This window comes from Eumetopias jubatus, unplaced genomic scaffold (assembly GCF_037043125.1).
Source record: "Eumetopias jubatus isolate StellerSeaLion01/CBP00866 unplaced genomic scaffold, mEumJub1_p1.0 scaffold_13, whole genome shotgun sequence".
Taxonomy (NCBI): Eukaryota; Metazoa; Chordata; class Mammalia; order Carnivora; family Otariidae; genus Eumetopias; species Eumetopias jubatus.
Window position 1 is genome coordinate 37,000,955 of NW_028274819.1, and position 13,878 is coordinate 37,014,832.

General features: G+C 38.1%; 1 protein-coding gene and 1 pseudogene across 1 annotated transcript; both read left to right on the forward strand.

Moving 5' to 3' along the window:
• The first annotated feature begins 4,092 nt into the window (after window positions 1-4,092).
• Window positions 4,093-4,169, forward strand: LOC114220057 (U2 spliceosomal RNA; annotated as a pseudogene).
• A 7,231-nt stretch (window positions 4,170-11,400) lies between these two features.
• On the forward strand, window positions 11,401-12,602 carry FANCF (FA complementation group F). The gene has a single exon (XM_088017834.1). It carries the CDS (start codon window positions 11,422-11,424, stop codon window positions 12,496-12,498), a length of 1,077 nt encoding a protein of 358 aa, XP_087873960.1. The 5' UTR covers window positions 11,401-11,421; the 3' UTR covers window positions 12,499-12,602.
• Window positions 12,603-13,878: the final 1,276 nt, after the last annotated feature.

Here is a 13,878-nt window from a genome sequence, read left to right on the forward strand (position 1 = left end):
TCATCTTGCATTCCTATATCCTGCAAGGTACTGTAAAAATTATTGTGGACTTTAAAAATGCCCTTAAGACACAGTCATCCCATTCAAAAAGGTGAAGTTAGAGCTAAGATGCACACATCCGCTTGAAAATGTAATTAGGTTGTTTATTCATACTGTTTTTGTGGAGGAGAGACCCTGCACAGTGAACCTGGACTATTGAATCCTTGTAGTAGCAATATACCTGGCTTGGTAATGGATCCAGTAGGTTCATGTCATTAAACGATTATGCTGTTTGCATCGTAAAAAGAACCGAACTTGTAGTAAAGGGTAGTAAATAGTAAATGACAAATTAACAGTCCAACCACAAGTGTTACAGGAATCTGGAAGTGCAATAGATTACTTTCAGCTGGAGTTATCAGGAAAAACTCATAAAAGGGGTAAGATTTGACTTAGGTTTTGTAGCATGGTAGGAAGTGTTTCATGCGAAGCAGAAGGGAAGACAATGATTCCAGGTGCAAGAAACATGAGTCCTAAAGTGGTTAAGAAAGAACAAGACTGTTCTGGAATAGAAATAAGATGACTTTCGTCAAGTTAGAGGTAAGGTGCATATATATTTTTTTAAGAAAACATCATAAAATAAAGCCTCCATATATTTTCCACTACTTCTTAGCTCCTATATACCCAAAATAATATTACCTCCCTTTTCTGAGTGCTTTGTATTCTGCAAAGCTGGTGAGTCTTATTCGACCATATATAAAAACAAAGGAGTGAACAGAAAGAAAAAAAATCAAAAGAAAGATACAAAGAAAGGAAGGAAGGAAGGGGAAAAGAGGAAGGGAGGAAAGTTTAGAACGAGAAAACAAACTTGGAACTCTGCTAATACTACCTCACTAAGCTGGTGTATGAAGGAGGTTTTTGATTTCTGGATTACTTTCTAAAAGAGATGCCATACAAAAACAATTTAACACAGTTAGTCAAATGTCCTATGACTCTGTTTCTCAAAACAGACTTTTCTTTTGGCAGTTCCAATTGCTTATTTCCTTTAATGTTGTGTGGGGAGTCCTTCAAATTTCCTATCATCTAGGTATCAGTTTAATATTCATAGTTTATGTTCTTCAACCATATACCTAATGAGATTACAAAATTCAAGAACACATAGATGGATTTAAAGTTGAAAATACTTGAACTGCTAGAACTTGCAGTAGAACTAAATTTAGTGTACTTTAAGTTTGAAAAAGTAGAGGACAGTAAAGGAAAATCTGGCAGCTGGTATAGGCACTAAAAGGTAAATCCTTCCTAATGCACACTGTAGAGATATTCATTCAAAAATTCAGCTATTTTTTTCCTTTTTATTGAAATCTATAAAAAGAGCTAATTAAAATCATCACATTGTAAAGCTAGAGGAAAACACAGAGTTCACTTAAATCATTTCTCATTATACAGAATTGCAAATATTAACTGGTATTCTCCTGGTTGGGCAGAGGATAAAAACACCAAATTGTTTTTTCTCACTTAAATGAATAAAATCAAGTGTATTTTGTATTTTTACAACCAAGAACACCACCAACAGAAAATTTTATTTGAACTAGAAAGAGTTAAGAACATTACACTGGCGAAAGAATTTCAACCTACAATGGAACCAGGAAGGAGGAAATGGGGAATCTCATGAGTACACCCTCAGAAGAACAGAATTAAGAACTGAGAGACTTATTTCCCATAAATGCCTGCTTTACAGAGGGAGATTTATCTCCTGACCAATTAACATCCACTAAGAATCCCTCTCCATCCTCAAGCCAATGAACATACTGCTTGGACTGTGGGTGAGCTCCCCACTCTTTGCACACCTGGACCATAAAAGCAGCCCACTCCAAACCTTCAATGGACTCACCTATATGTAGCTTGCTAGAGTGTGCATTTCCCAAATTGCAATTCCTCTGCTATTCCCGAATAAACTCAATTTCTGGTAATTTGAGCCTGCCTCAGTTTACCTCTTTATTTAGGTTGATATTAGGTTACAACTTTTAATAAAAATTTTTACTATAAAATTTGACGTTTTCAAATTTTTAAAAAATTATACTGTTGATTGTAATCCCTAACTTTGTAATATCTCAATAACAGTATTGTTTAGGCAAGTATCTCTCTGAAAAAAAAAAAGTTTCTTAATGTTTCCCATTATACAGTCAAATTTAACTTGCTACATATATATTTTTAAACCTTGCCTTTATTATTATAATTACTTTTTTCTTGCTACCCTACAATTCCCTCAGTAATTTTGTCTTGTTCTGAACTCTTGGCATTTTCTGACATGTTGAATTGTCTACGGAATACTGAAATGTCTTTAAATGGATCCAGGTACTATGAACATCCTGGAAAAAAGAGATGTTGCTCCACTGTATACATCTCCTCCTCTATGTCCAGTATCAATAAAACAGATGAATACCAAAATACATCAACTAGTGGAAAGGTGAAGACTCATCACACCAAGATAAGGAGAAATAGGGACCTTTACTCACTGCATCTGTTTAAGTAAAGATACACAAACTGGTAGAAAATTACAACTCTCATTAGTCCATTCAAAAGAATAAAGAAAAAAGAAATACTAGCTATGGCACTTTTGGTTCAAACATCTCTCTCTCTCTCTCCCCTCAAATGGAGTGTTTCCCTCAAATCTGTTGGTGGAATATTCCCTTTAAAGCCTCCCTTTATATTTAAAATTTTATAACTTACTGATAAAAACATTACCAGAAAGAATTTTTACATTCCAATAAAATGTCTCTGTGATACTGTGAATTTTGTTTTAATCACTTATTTGGCTTATTTCAGCCAGTTTATTTTGCAATGTTAGGAATCTTTGGGGAAAACACTCCTTGACATTAATGATATTAACAGACTAGCCCAATCTAAGAATGAAGATTAGGTCTGGAAATTATTAAAAAAAAGAAAGTTTCTTGATAAGTTTTCTACCATATTTGCCACTCTGTTGAGAGAATATTAATAAGGAAATTAGATTTTACCTATTGCTTTTTCAAGGAAAATTTAAAATGAATTTATGTATCTATACACATGTATTATACATGCATACTTTGCTTTCCATTTCCTTAGCTTTATTTTTTTATATATTAATTCTCTCAGGACATTTCAGGTTATATGTCTGGAAACTTCAGCCATCCAGAAAAAAAAAGATTGGGAAATAATGAAAAAAATGTGCTGAAAGAATTCACATAAAAGTTTTGGAGACTTGAAAATGGGAACAACAGACACTTAAAAAGTTATTGAACCAGAAAAAAGAAAAAAAGTCCTTCCTGGCAGGTAGTTATATAGCAATATACTGATAACTGTGGGATAAAAATAAAGGCATCCAGACATTATAACAGAGCTCTCCTGCATGGAAATCAAACTCCTAATTCAAAGGTAAAGAGAAAAACTGATTCATATATTTTTTTTTTCTTTCTGGTTTGGATAATTGAAAAAGAAATCACCAATTGTAAAAGAAACCTTAAAAATAAATATAGTTTAAGTATTTGGCTCAAGTATCCTCTTATTAGAAATTTCATCTCATTTACTTCTATACAAATACACACATATAAGTAAAGAAGGATGCATAATCTGTGTATTGATATATAGTGATAAAACCATATATAATATATTTGACCACTGTCAACATGAATTTCATCATTGTCCCTCACATATAGAATTTCTTTTCAAAACATGTGCCAAGCAAAAACAAAAAACAAAACAAAACAAAACCCCAAACATGTGCCAAGCCGGGGAAAAAATATCAAAATGATTAAAGTCAGGAGAGCTTCTTCCAGTGTGATTAATTCAAGTATTTGAGTAGTTTCTGAATATTAACAATCCAAGAGATATTAAGGTAAATATTCAGATTCTGGGAATTGCATTAGAGATTATTTAAGGGAGGGGAGAGATTCTTGCTAAAATTCTTCCGTTTGCATATTTCAACCCATGTTTTTAATAACTCAATCCTCATGCAACCAAAATGTCTTTTGGAGTTACCATACTATTTACTAATTATTTGTTCTATTACCTAATATGCTAATCTAGGGGATCCTAAAGAGTGCAAGGAATGACAGCAGTCTAGGATTAAACAAGTTCATCGCTTCTCAGCCTTTTGGCTAAGATCAAGTGTAGGATTAAACAAGTTCATAAAAATTTCTGCTTAGCCATGTTTTGAGTTTTTATTTTCTTTTTTTCTCAAAACTACATCAGTCTAAATCAATACCAATCCAAGCATCCCATTCCAATGGTAAAGAGGCTTCACCGATCACTTGCAAGAGAATATGCCAGATAATTTTGATTCTCCTCTCCAGCAAGAAATTGATGCTTCTTCACAAAGAATTTTCAAATCTATTTACCACCCTCTCCCCATGCCTCCTTAATGTTTCCTCTGCTACTTCCTTAGTGAAACTGTCATTTTATACACTTTTGCACTATTTTTCTTTTTTTAATTCTCTTTTTTAAAAGCTTTTATTTATTTGAGAGAGAGCACAAGCGAGAGAGAGAGAGAGAGAGAGAGAGTGCATGAGTAGGGGAGAGGGTCAAAGGGAGAGGGAGAAGCAGACTCCCCGCTAAACAAGGGAGCCCTATGTGGGGCTTGATCCCAGGACCCCGGGACCATGATCTGAGCCAAAGGCAGATGCCCAACTGACTGAGCCATCCAGGCACCCTTTGCAATATTTTTCTACTGGACCTCCATCTCTAGCCATTTGCCCCAGCTGGCTACAACCAATTGTCTACGTTGTGTTACAGCGGATGTGATCATGACATTCTTGTGCCCCAAAATTGTCAATAGCATTTGATTGCCATTTGAACACAGACCCTATTACTTAGTACAATATTCCAAGGTCTTCATAAACACCACTACCATTTCCTACACTAGACAGGAGATTTTCAGAGTTATGGATTTCACAGATTTATAATCTACCTATATATCTAGATATAAACATATATCTATTCACACACACACATATATCCTAAAGTAGGTGTCGAAGATAATAGTAGCAAACTTTAATTTTTCCAAATAAAGAAAACACAAAATTACCACTGAGTATCACCTTTGCTTTATAAAGCAATTTGCTTAAATTAATTATGTCTCTGAAAACATTTCACATTGTTCTGTCATATGTCATGTATCACTGTAGTAATAATGATTTTGTCATAGATTGGCAGCAGTGTGTGGCAATGAAAGGCATTTGGGAATCATTGTGATAGACTACTCAGCATTCCCTAAACATATACTGATTGATAATATTATGACTCACAGACTTATGTTAATTATAGGAATGGCTCAGAATTCAAATAACTATGTCAGCCAAGGTCTTGGCAAGAAACAGGCACAGTCAGCAGGGATTTTAAAAATAATTTAACAGAGCAGTATTTACAAAGGTATGGCCAGGGTTAAGGGCATCAATAAGGTATGTGAAGGCAACCAGGGATTAGCAACACCAGCAAGTCCCCAGGGCCGCCAGGAGGAATAGTTGCTATCAAAAGCTCCGGGGTGGGGGATAGGGGGCATTCTAGAACTTTTAGAGGAAGGAACAAGAATCCTGAGGCCTTAGCAGAGAGCAGAGAAAGAAAACGCTACAAGTCTCTCCTTCTGATTGCTTGCTAATGCCTCTCACTGGTCAATTCAGCAGCAAAAAGAGGGGAAGAGAAGAGGTTGCTACCATCAAGGATCAGACCAGTCCCTCTGTGCAGAGCAGGGAAAAGGAGGCGGAAAACAGATGAAGCGAAATGGGAAGTACAAAAGGAGAGAGCCAACTAACTCTCCCCACCATATTTACAAAAACAGAAGGCAGGCTAATTTGAATTGCAATACCCTTTCTTTTGTCCCCTTTCCTTAGCTAACTGCATTAGAACGCCTGTGTTAGGGCACTATTTCCATGCTTTTCACACTGTGGCACCTGGCAGTCAACAAAGAGGTTTTGGGAGCCATGTATAGAAGACTGGGTGAAAAAACTTTTTTTTTTTTTGCACTTTCTTAGAATACTAGTATGCATAGAGATGATTCTACATATTAAATTTATATGGAACTTCTTTCTGACATTCAAAACTCTGAAATTTTTTAGAGAGAAAATCTTGATTCCATGATTTTTTTGGGTATTGGTTTTATGTTTGGCAGGATCAGTCACAATTCCTGATCAAGACGTTAAGTTCTCTTCATATTCTTGAGAGTCAACACTGACTAAAAATGTTGTAACTAAAATGGATAAAACAATTTTTATAACCAATCAAAATTTATAAGAAATGAGATTGTGGGGCTCCTGGGTGGCTCAGTCGTTTAGCGTCTGCTTTCAGGTCAGGTCATGATCCCAGGGTCCTGGGATTGAGCCCTGCATCGGGCTCCCTGCTGAGCAGGGAGCCTGCTTCTCCCTCTTCCACTCCCCCTCTCTCGCTGTCTCTCTCTTTCTCTGTCAAATAAATAAATAAAATCTTAAAAAAAAAAAAAGAAATGAGATTGTACTTAGTCCTTTTTTTTTTTTTTAATAGGCTCCACACCCAGCGTGAAGCCCAATGCGGGGCTTAAATTCACAACCCTGAGATCAAGACCTGAGCTGAGATCTACAGTTGGTCACTTAACCGACTGAGCCACCCAGGCACCCCAAAATGAAATTATATTTAAAGAAAAGCTTTCTTTCCTTATAAAGGCAACATAATGTTAAACCTTATTATAATGATGTAAGTGAATGTTGAATCCAAAAATTCCTAGTATCAAGTATTTCAAAGTTTTCATGGAAGTTCTGATTTTCAGAATATTTATGCATTGTTAGAATGGTCTTTCTACTACTAGCTTTGAGACCACTTAAAGCCACATACAGTGCAAATGGAAACGAGTGTCTCAAATTTGTGAAAAAAAGAGATTTGGAGCAGACATCTACACCTATGCGTACAAGGAGATTCCTACCTTTTAATCCCTTCTCCAACACCTTCCTCTGAATTCACTAGGATGATGCTCTGTCCTTCTTAGACATCTGGAACTCTTCTACTAACTTCCTGGGCCCCTTACCCATGACAGGCTTCTCAGGAAGATAGATTGCATTGTTGGGAAAAAAAATGACAAATATGTCTGCAAAGTTTTTATGAGAAATCTCTCTTCAAAAGTTGTGCCAACTTGACAGATGGTAACTATACTTATTGTGGTGAGCACTGCTTAATGTATGGAATTGTCAAATCTCTATGTTGTACATCTGAAACTAATATAACATTATACATCAACTATATTTTAATAATAATTTTTTAAAAGGTGTACCAGCTTGTTATTTATTGTTGTTACTAAAGAATACAGAGAGACCTATTCTTACCACTGTTTTGAATGAGGTAATGGAGTTAGGATCAGGTGTAATCATTGCCCATAATATTTGCCCCTGGGGGTACTGTAAAAAGGTCAAAACACTTTCCTTCCATGAAGCAGGTTCCTGGATGAAGGAAAAACCCTCTGTGTCTGTTTTGCCTGAAGAAGGGGCGTCCAGGCCTACCTATTCATATAGAAAAAATATTATTTCAACAACCAGATAGCTGAAATTAATGTGGTGATATGTGATTATGACATTGTTCAGAGTAGAAAAAAGAGATACCAGAATATTTTGTTTTTGTTGGTCTCTCAGCTGCAGTGTCCTATAATTTCCAGCTGATTGTATATCTTAAAAGGACCAAAGATTTAGACCTAACCTGGAGAATAAAACCAATCTGATTTTTCTAGTCTTTACAGTGCATTGAACAAGACTATTAGAAAACTTGCAGGACCAAGAGTAAATATTGCTGCAGCAAGCCGCATCTTTCTTCAATAAATTTTTCTTCGCCACTGCCCATAACAATGTTGGTGGTTGCTCTTTTACCTTTGGGAGGAGGGGAATTTAGAGATGTGGGCAGATGTATACTTTCGAGGCTTATATAATAACAGCAATAGCCAATGTATTGTTTATATATGTCATATAGTGTCCTACAGGGCTTGTACTAGTTGGGTGCATTTAGCTGAAAGTGACAAAAATGAAACTAAAACTGGCACACACACCAAAACAAAACAAAAACAAAAAAACAAACAACACACACACACACACACACACACACCCCACAACTGGGAACATATAGGGCTATAATCCTAAACAGGGTTAGTTTGAGGATTGTTTTAATCCAATGTATTCTTTGCGATTCTGAGATTCTCTTGGCTCTGGGAAGGAGACGGCTGTGGCACCTTTGGGCTTCATATAAATATATAACAGTATCAAGAGGAAGACAGAAACTAGCTCTTAAGCATGCCTGATATTCAGCTTATATACACTCAGATGGGGTCTATTACCACTTCCTCTTCATATTAGTCCACGTTCATGGTCAATGTTCATGCTCTACGGACTCTCAAGACTAAGAAAGTATTCTCTGAATCATCTAGGCCTAAGGGATTGAAAATGATTCATCTGGTTATTTTTGAACAAATTTCTGTCATTAGGAAACTCTGTATTTTGAAAGTCTTAAGACTGGGTTCATAAATGAATTACTGGATTAAAAGAGGAGCAGATTAAAATGATTGGCTCAAAATTACCAGGCACTACCCCTTGAGCTGAGCTGAGTCCCTATCCCAAATTGCACTGTTATCATTCAAAGTGGGTGGGAGGGATGATAGAATGGATATTAAAAGACAGTCATAATATTAAGTACAGCATTTCACATTTACTATCTCATGTCCTCTCTTTTCTGAACCTCAGTTGTTTATGTTGCTTAACAGCCATGGTTTGAATGATTATCACGTTTTAACAAAAATCTCCTGAGATTTGGCCTTCCATACACTATCATAATTTACTGTATCCCAGAAACTTAGGGATCATAACCAAGAAGTGGGAGATTGCTCCTGGTATTTGTAGCCCATACTGTACACGTTCATGTCATTATGTTTTACCTTGTTATTTCTCTCATTTGAATTTTCCCTTATTCCGTGTTTGCTCGAAGAGTTTAAGGCCTAAATGAAGTATTGGTCCTTTATAAAGCTTCCCTAGGACTCTCCAGTTTACAACTGGCATCTCAAAGAATCATTCTTACAATTTTTAAAACATGTAACATCTGATTTGCATTATAGTTAAGTGGTTTTGTGCCCCTCCCCACCCCTGGCTCAAGATTGTAGGTTTCTTAAAGTGAAGGCCCTGTCATAATCATCTTTCAATCCCCAACACTTTACATATAGTAGAAGCTATATGTAGAAGTAGAATTAATGCTCACTGAATGTTGTTGAAGTAAATCTAACATTGAGGAGAAGCTCTAAACCCTAGGCTTTTCTTTCTTCTAAAGGGGAGGACTTCATAGACATTGTTCATTGAAAATAGGCTAATGTGAAATATGTATAAATTTATACATTATAATGCTCAAGTAAGGATTGAAAATAAATAGTATTTTAAAGAGATAAGTGGAAAGATCTGAAGCTGCAGAAGTTAATATGAACAATTCTTGCCATAAGGTCTCACCCCGTCCTGAACTAAAGGCATCTTTATTGGATTTCTTTCACCTCCTTGAATGGATTAGACTTTCTCAACTCAGTTATCCGCAACTTAACTCTTCCCTTGGCCATGAAAACAATTCTCAACACTCATCTTTGAGCTTTCAGGTGAAAAGCCAGTTTTTTAAAGAGGTCTCCTTATTACCTAAGTCTTCCTGAACTACCTCTATTCTATCCGACTATCAAATTTGAGGTTACTTGTTTAATGTCTCTCTTCAAAGTCAGGAGATGAATTCCTCCACTAGGACAAGGGCTACATTTATTTTATTTATCACTAAATCCCTAGTATCTACATGATGTGACATAATAAGTGCTCAACAGAAGAATAAATGAATTAGTGAAGCCTGTACATTTCCTAAAGGCAGGCTGCACACTGGGCTCAAAGTGTCTAGTAGCCAATACAAAGAATTTTGGGATATATGGTATTCCTGGCATAAAATCTAGTAATACTTCAGGACCAAATGAGTATGGGCTGATAAATATCAAATAATAAAACTGAATTAACAGCATAAGCATCACTGCTTTATTTATTCATTTTTAAATTATTTTTCATTTTTTTAATTTTATTTTATTATGTTATGTTAGTCACCATACATTACATCGTTTTTGATGTAGTGTTCCATGATTCATTGTTTGCGAATAACACCCAGTGCTCCATTCATTACGTGCCCTCTTTAATACGCATCACCGGGCTAACCCATCCCCCACCCCCTCCCCTCTAGAACCCTCAGTTTGTTTCTCAGAGTCCATAGTCTCTCATGGTTCGTCCCCCCCTCCGACTTCCCCCCCTTCATTTTTCCCTTCCTACTATTTTCTTCTTCTTCTTCTTCTTTTTTTTTTTTAACATATAATGTATTATTTGTTTCAGGGGTATAGATGTGGGAATGCTCATTTTAATAAATGAAACATGGCTCTTCCCCCTTCTTAAATTCGTTTCTTTTTCCCTTTTGTTAAAACAAAACAAAACATCAATTCTGCCTACTTAAATTAGAATGAGTTTTGGCTAGTATGTTTAGGACTGTAAAGGAATTCAGCTCAGAAGAGCTGTGTCATCAACATCAGTAAGTTAAAAATTGTTGTGGGTATTTGGACAATGCAACCTCTAGTAGTTGGCAAATAAATATTTGTTGAATGCATAAATGAGTGAATAATCCAGATGACATTCCTGAAATAGATCCTTATTTCTCTCCCCTCTCTCTTCCCACAATCTTAGTCAAGTATTTGCTTTTGGTATCTGCTCTTAACTGTCACTTTTGCTCAATTAGTTGTTTGTGTGAAACAAAATTCAACTGAGCTATTTTGCTATGGAAAAAATGAAAACAAAAAAATAGTGCAATTTTGAAATGAAAATTTAAGTTCCTTTAAAATTTTTAGTGAAGTATTAACAAGTTTTGTTTGTTCCAATTAATCTGGGCTTCAGTTCTTAATAATGAAAGAACAACATGAAGGCCGGAATTTAAGAGTGCCTGGCACTAATTAATTGGAGGCCAGTACATTTTCTATTAAACTGAGTTAACTAAAGCCTTCATTTAATATTAACACCATGTCTGGCATTACCCAATTATGATAAACCTCAGCACAGACTCTCAGGCAAAGCTCAGGAAATTTCTACTAGGGATTATTTCCAAAGTGAAAGGTAGCATGGAGACTTTCGTGACTAACAGCATCTCACACGTGACTCCGGGAACTTTCTCTAGGACGCCCCACATTTATTCTCCTCCAGCCCTAAGAGCCTCCTTAATACAGGCGTTGAACGTAAAACCGCCGGGCCTTTTCTGCAGTTTAAATTTCCCGGGGTCAAAATACCCGGATGAAAACAGATGTCAGATTGATAAGGACTTTATCCAATAGCGTTGTACAGAGGCGTATCCTTACACGGACGCTCCAATCGGCACGCAGAGAGTCGGCGTCTCCAAGGTGAACGCGGAAGTAAGCACGCCCCCATGGAATCGCTCCTGCAACACCTGGAGCGCTTCTCTGAGCTTCTGGCCGTCTCCCGCACGACCCACGTCAGCCCCTGGGACCCCGCGACAGTGCGCCGGGCCTTGCAGTGGGCTCGCTACCTGCGCCACGTCCACAGTCGCTTTGGCCGCCATGTCCGCATTCGCACGGCTCTGGAACGGCGGCTGCAAAAGCGGTGGAGACAGGAGGGCACCTCTGGGTCCTTTCCAGTCCCCGGGTTGACGAACTTCCAGGCCCTGGGCCGCTGCGACCTCCTGCTGTCTCTGCGCCTGATGGAAAACCGGGCCCTCGGGGATGCCGCCTATCACTACCTGCTGCAGCAGCTCTTTCCGGGCCCTGGCGTCCCGGACGCCGACGAGGAGACGCTTCAAGGCAGCCTGGTTCTCCTCGCCCGCCGCCGCTCCGCCGTCCACATGCTGCGTTTCACCGGCTACGGAGAGAACTCGGTGCTTGAGGACTCAGTGCTGAAGACCCAGGCGGAGCTTCTGCTGCAGCGTCTGCGGGAGGTGCCGAAGGCCGAAGGCGAGGGCCCCAGCAGGTTTCTCAGCGCTCTGTGGGACCGCTTGCCTCAGAACAACTTTCTGAAGGTGATAGCGGCCGCGCTGTTGCTTCCCCCGTCGTCTCCCCGGCCCCAAGGAGAAGAGTTGGAGCTGGGCACCCCCAAAACGCCCGGACAGGGGGGTCAGGAGCTGGTCCGTTGGCTTTTGGCGAAGTCAGATGTCATGGCTGCCTTTTGCCACAACCTCCCAGTCGGGCTTCTAACTTCGGTGGCAGGCCGCCATCCAGAGCTCTCCCGGGCCTACCTGGGTCTGCTTACAGACTGGGGTCGGCATCTGCGCTACGACCTTGAGAAAGGCACTTGGGTTGGAGCTGAGTCCCAACACGCGTCCTGGGAGGAGTTGTACGGCAGGTTTCAAAGCCTCTGTCAGGCCCCTCCACCTCTCAAAGATGAAGTGCTAACTGCCCTGGAGTCCTGTAAGGCGCAAGATGGAGATTTCCAAGTCCCTGGTCTCAGCATCTGGACAGACCTGTTGTTAGCTCTTGGGAGGGGGTCATGATAGTGCAGTTGGGGGAAAAAAAAGTTTTAGGTCTCAGCCCAGGCCCCAGTTCACTATGGGCAGCGTTCTGTTATTATTTGTATGTATAGTTTACAAAATTAAAATTCCAGTGCTTGCTCCAGATCTATATGTTCAAGTGTCCAAAATATTATTTTAGGTGCTAATTTATAATAGGCGGGATTATAATTTACAATTATAATTTGTAAAGGAACTGGCTTGTACTGTCATGGATTTTGTGGATAGAGGAGTGACATTGGAAGGATCCTACTTAAAGCCAAGAGATTAACAATAGTTTGCTTATTAGAAGGCCTCTTCCTAAGAATGCTGAAAAGATGTGTACTTTTAAAAGTGACAAAAACACCTTTTTTTCTATAAGTATGGCTTACTTTTTTAGCCCCCCCCCCCCTACCCACCGCTCAGTAGTGAAGAGTTTCCTTTAACCAACAACATGTGTTGTCAAAAAATGTTCGTTTGAAAAGCTAACTGGCCTATTTGGAGTTTAAACCCTGGACTTTGGCCTTTTTAACCTAGTATCCTAACCAATTAGCCAGCCTCAACATGTATTAAAATTGTTCAAGGAGTTTCTTAATTTCTGCAAATCACTACTCTCTGAAATTCAGAGACCAAACAGGTTTCTTTTGTTTTTTGTTTTTTACCAAACAATACTTTAAAGCACTGACTTAAGGATGAGAAAAAAAAAATTGCTTAAAGTATAGTAAATACAAATATATGCCCTTGGATTTAGCATTTGATGACAAAACAATCAAACCAAATATGAATTAGAAGACCCAGATTTTAGTGCTTCAGCCACTGACTAGATTAATAAATCACAATCTTGGTGCTACAGTTGCCTCTTATGTTAAATGAAGTGTTTAAAATTGTTAAATTTCCTCATTTTTTCCTTAGTGGCTGCCGTATGGGAACAGTTTAGAATATTTGTCTCGTGTGTGTAGGAGCCTAATTTGTGAGTTTACCCAGATGCTCCACAACTGGTAGAGTGATTCCCAATCACCAAACTTAATGGTGTTTTATTAACTTTTATTAGGGGGATATAACTTTGCATTCATAAAGATATTTTTGTCCCTATCCAAGTTAGTTGGTAGCAAGATTTTTTTGAAAATATAGGGATGTTCAGAAAGTTAATTCCTAATTTCCAGAAATGTAGTTAGAATGAAGAGTTGTATAATCTTGTGGAATTTTTAACTCTATAATAGAACGTGGAGTAAGCTGTTCCACTAGCATGTACACTTTTTTTTTAGATAATCCTAGGTTAACAGTAGCAGGTTCTATTTTCCTGTGGTCTGATTCCTTTTTCTACCTCTAATCCATGTAGACCATCTTTTAGATTGTTTGCCATTAATGCAAGAAGAAAGGCAATTC

What these genes read in the sequence shown, in the direction of transcription:
- FANCF (XM_088017834.1), top strand. Translation starts at nt 11,422, where the DNA reads ATGGAATCGCTCCTGCAACACCTGGAGCGCTTCTCTGAGCTTCTGGCC.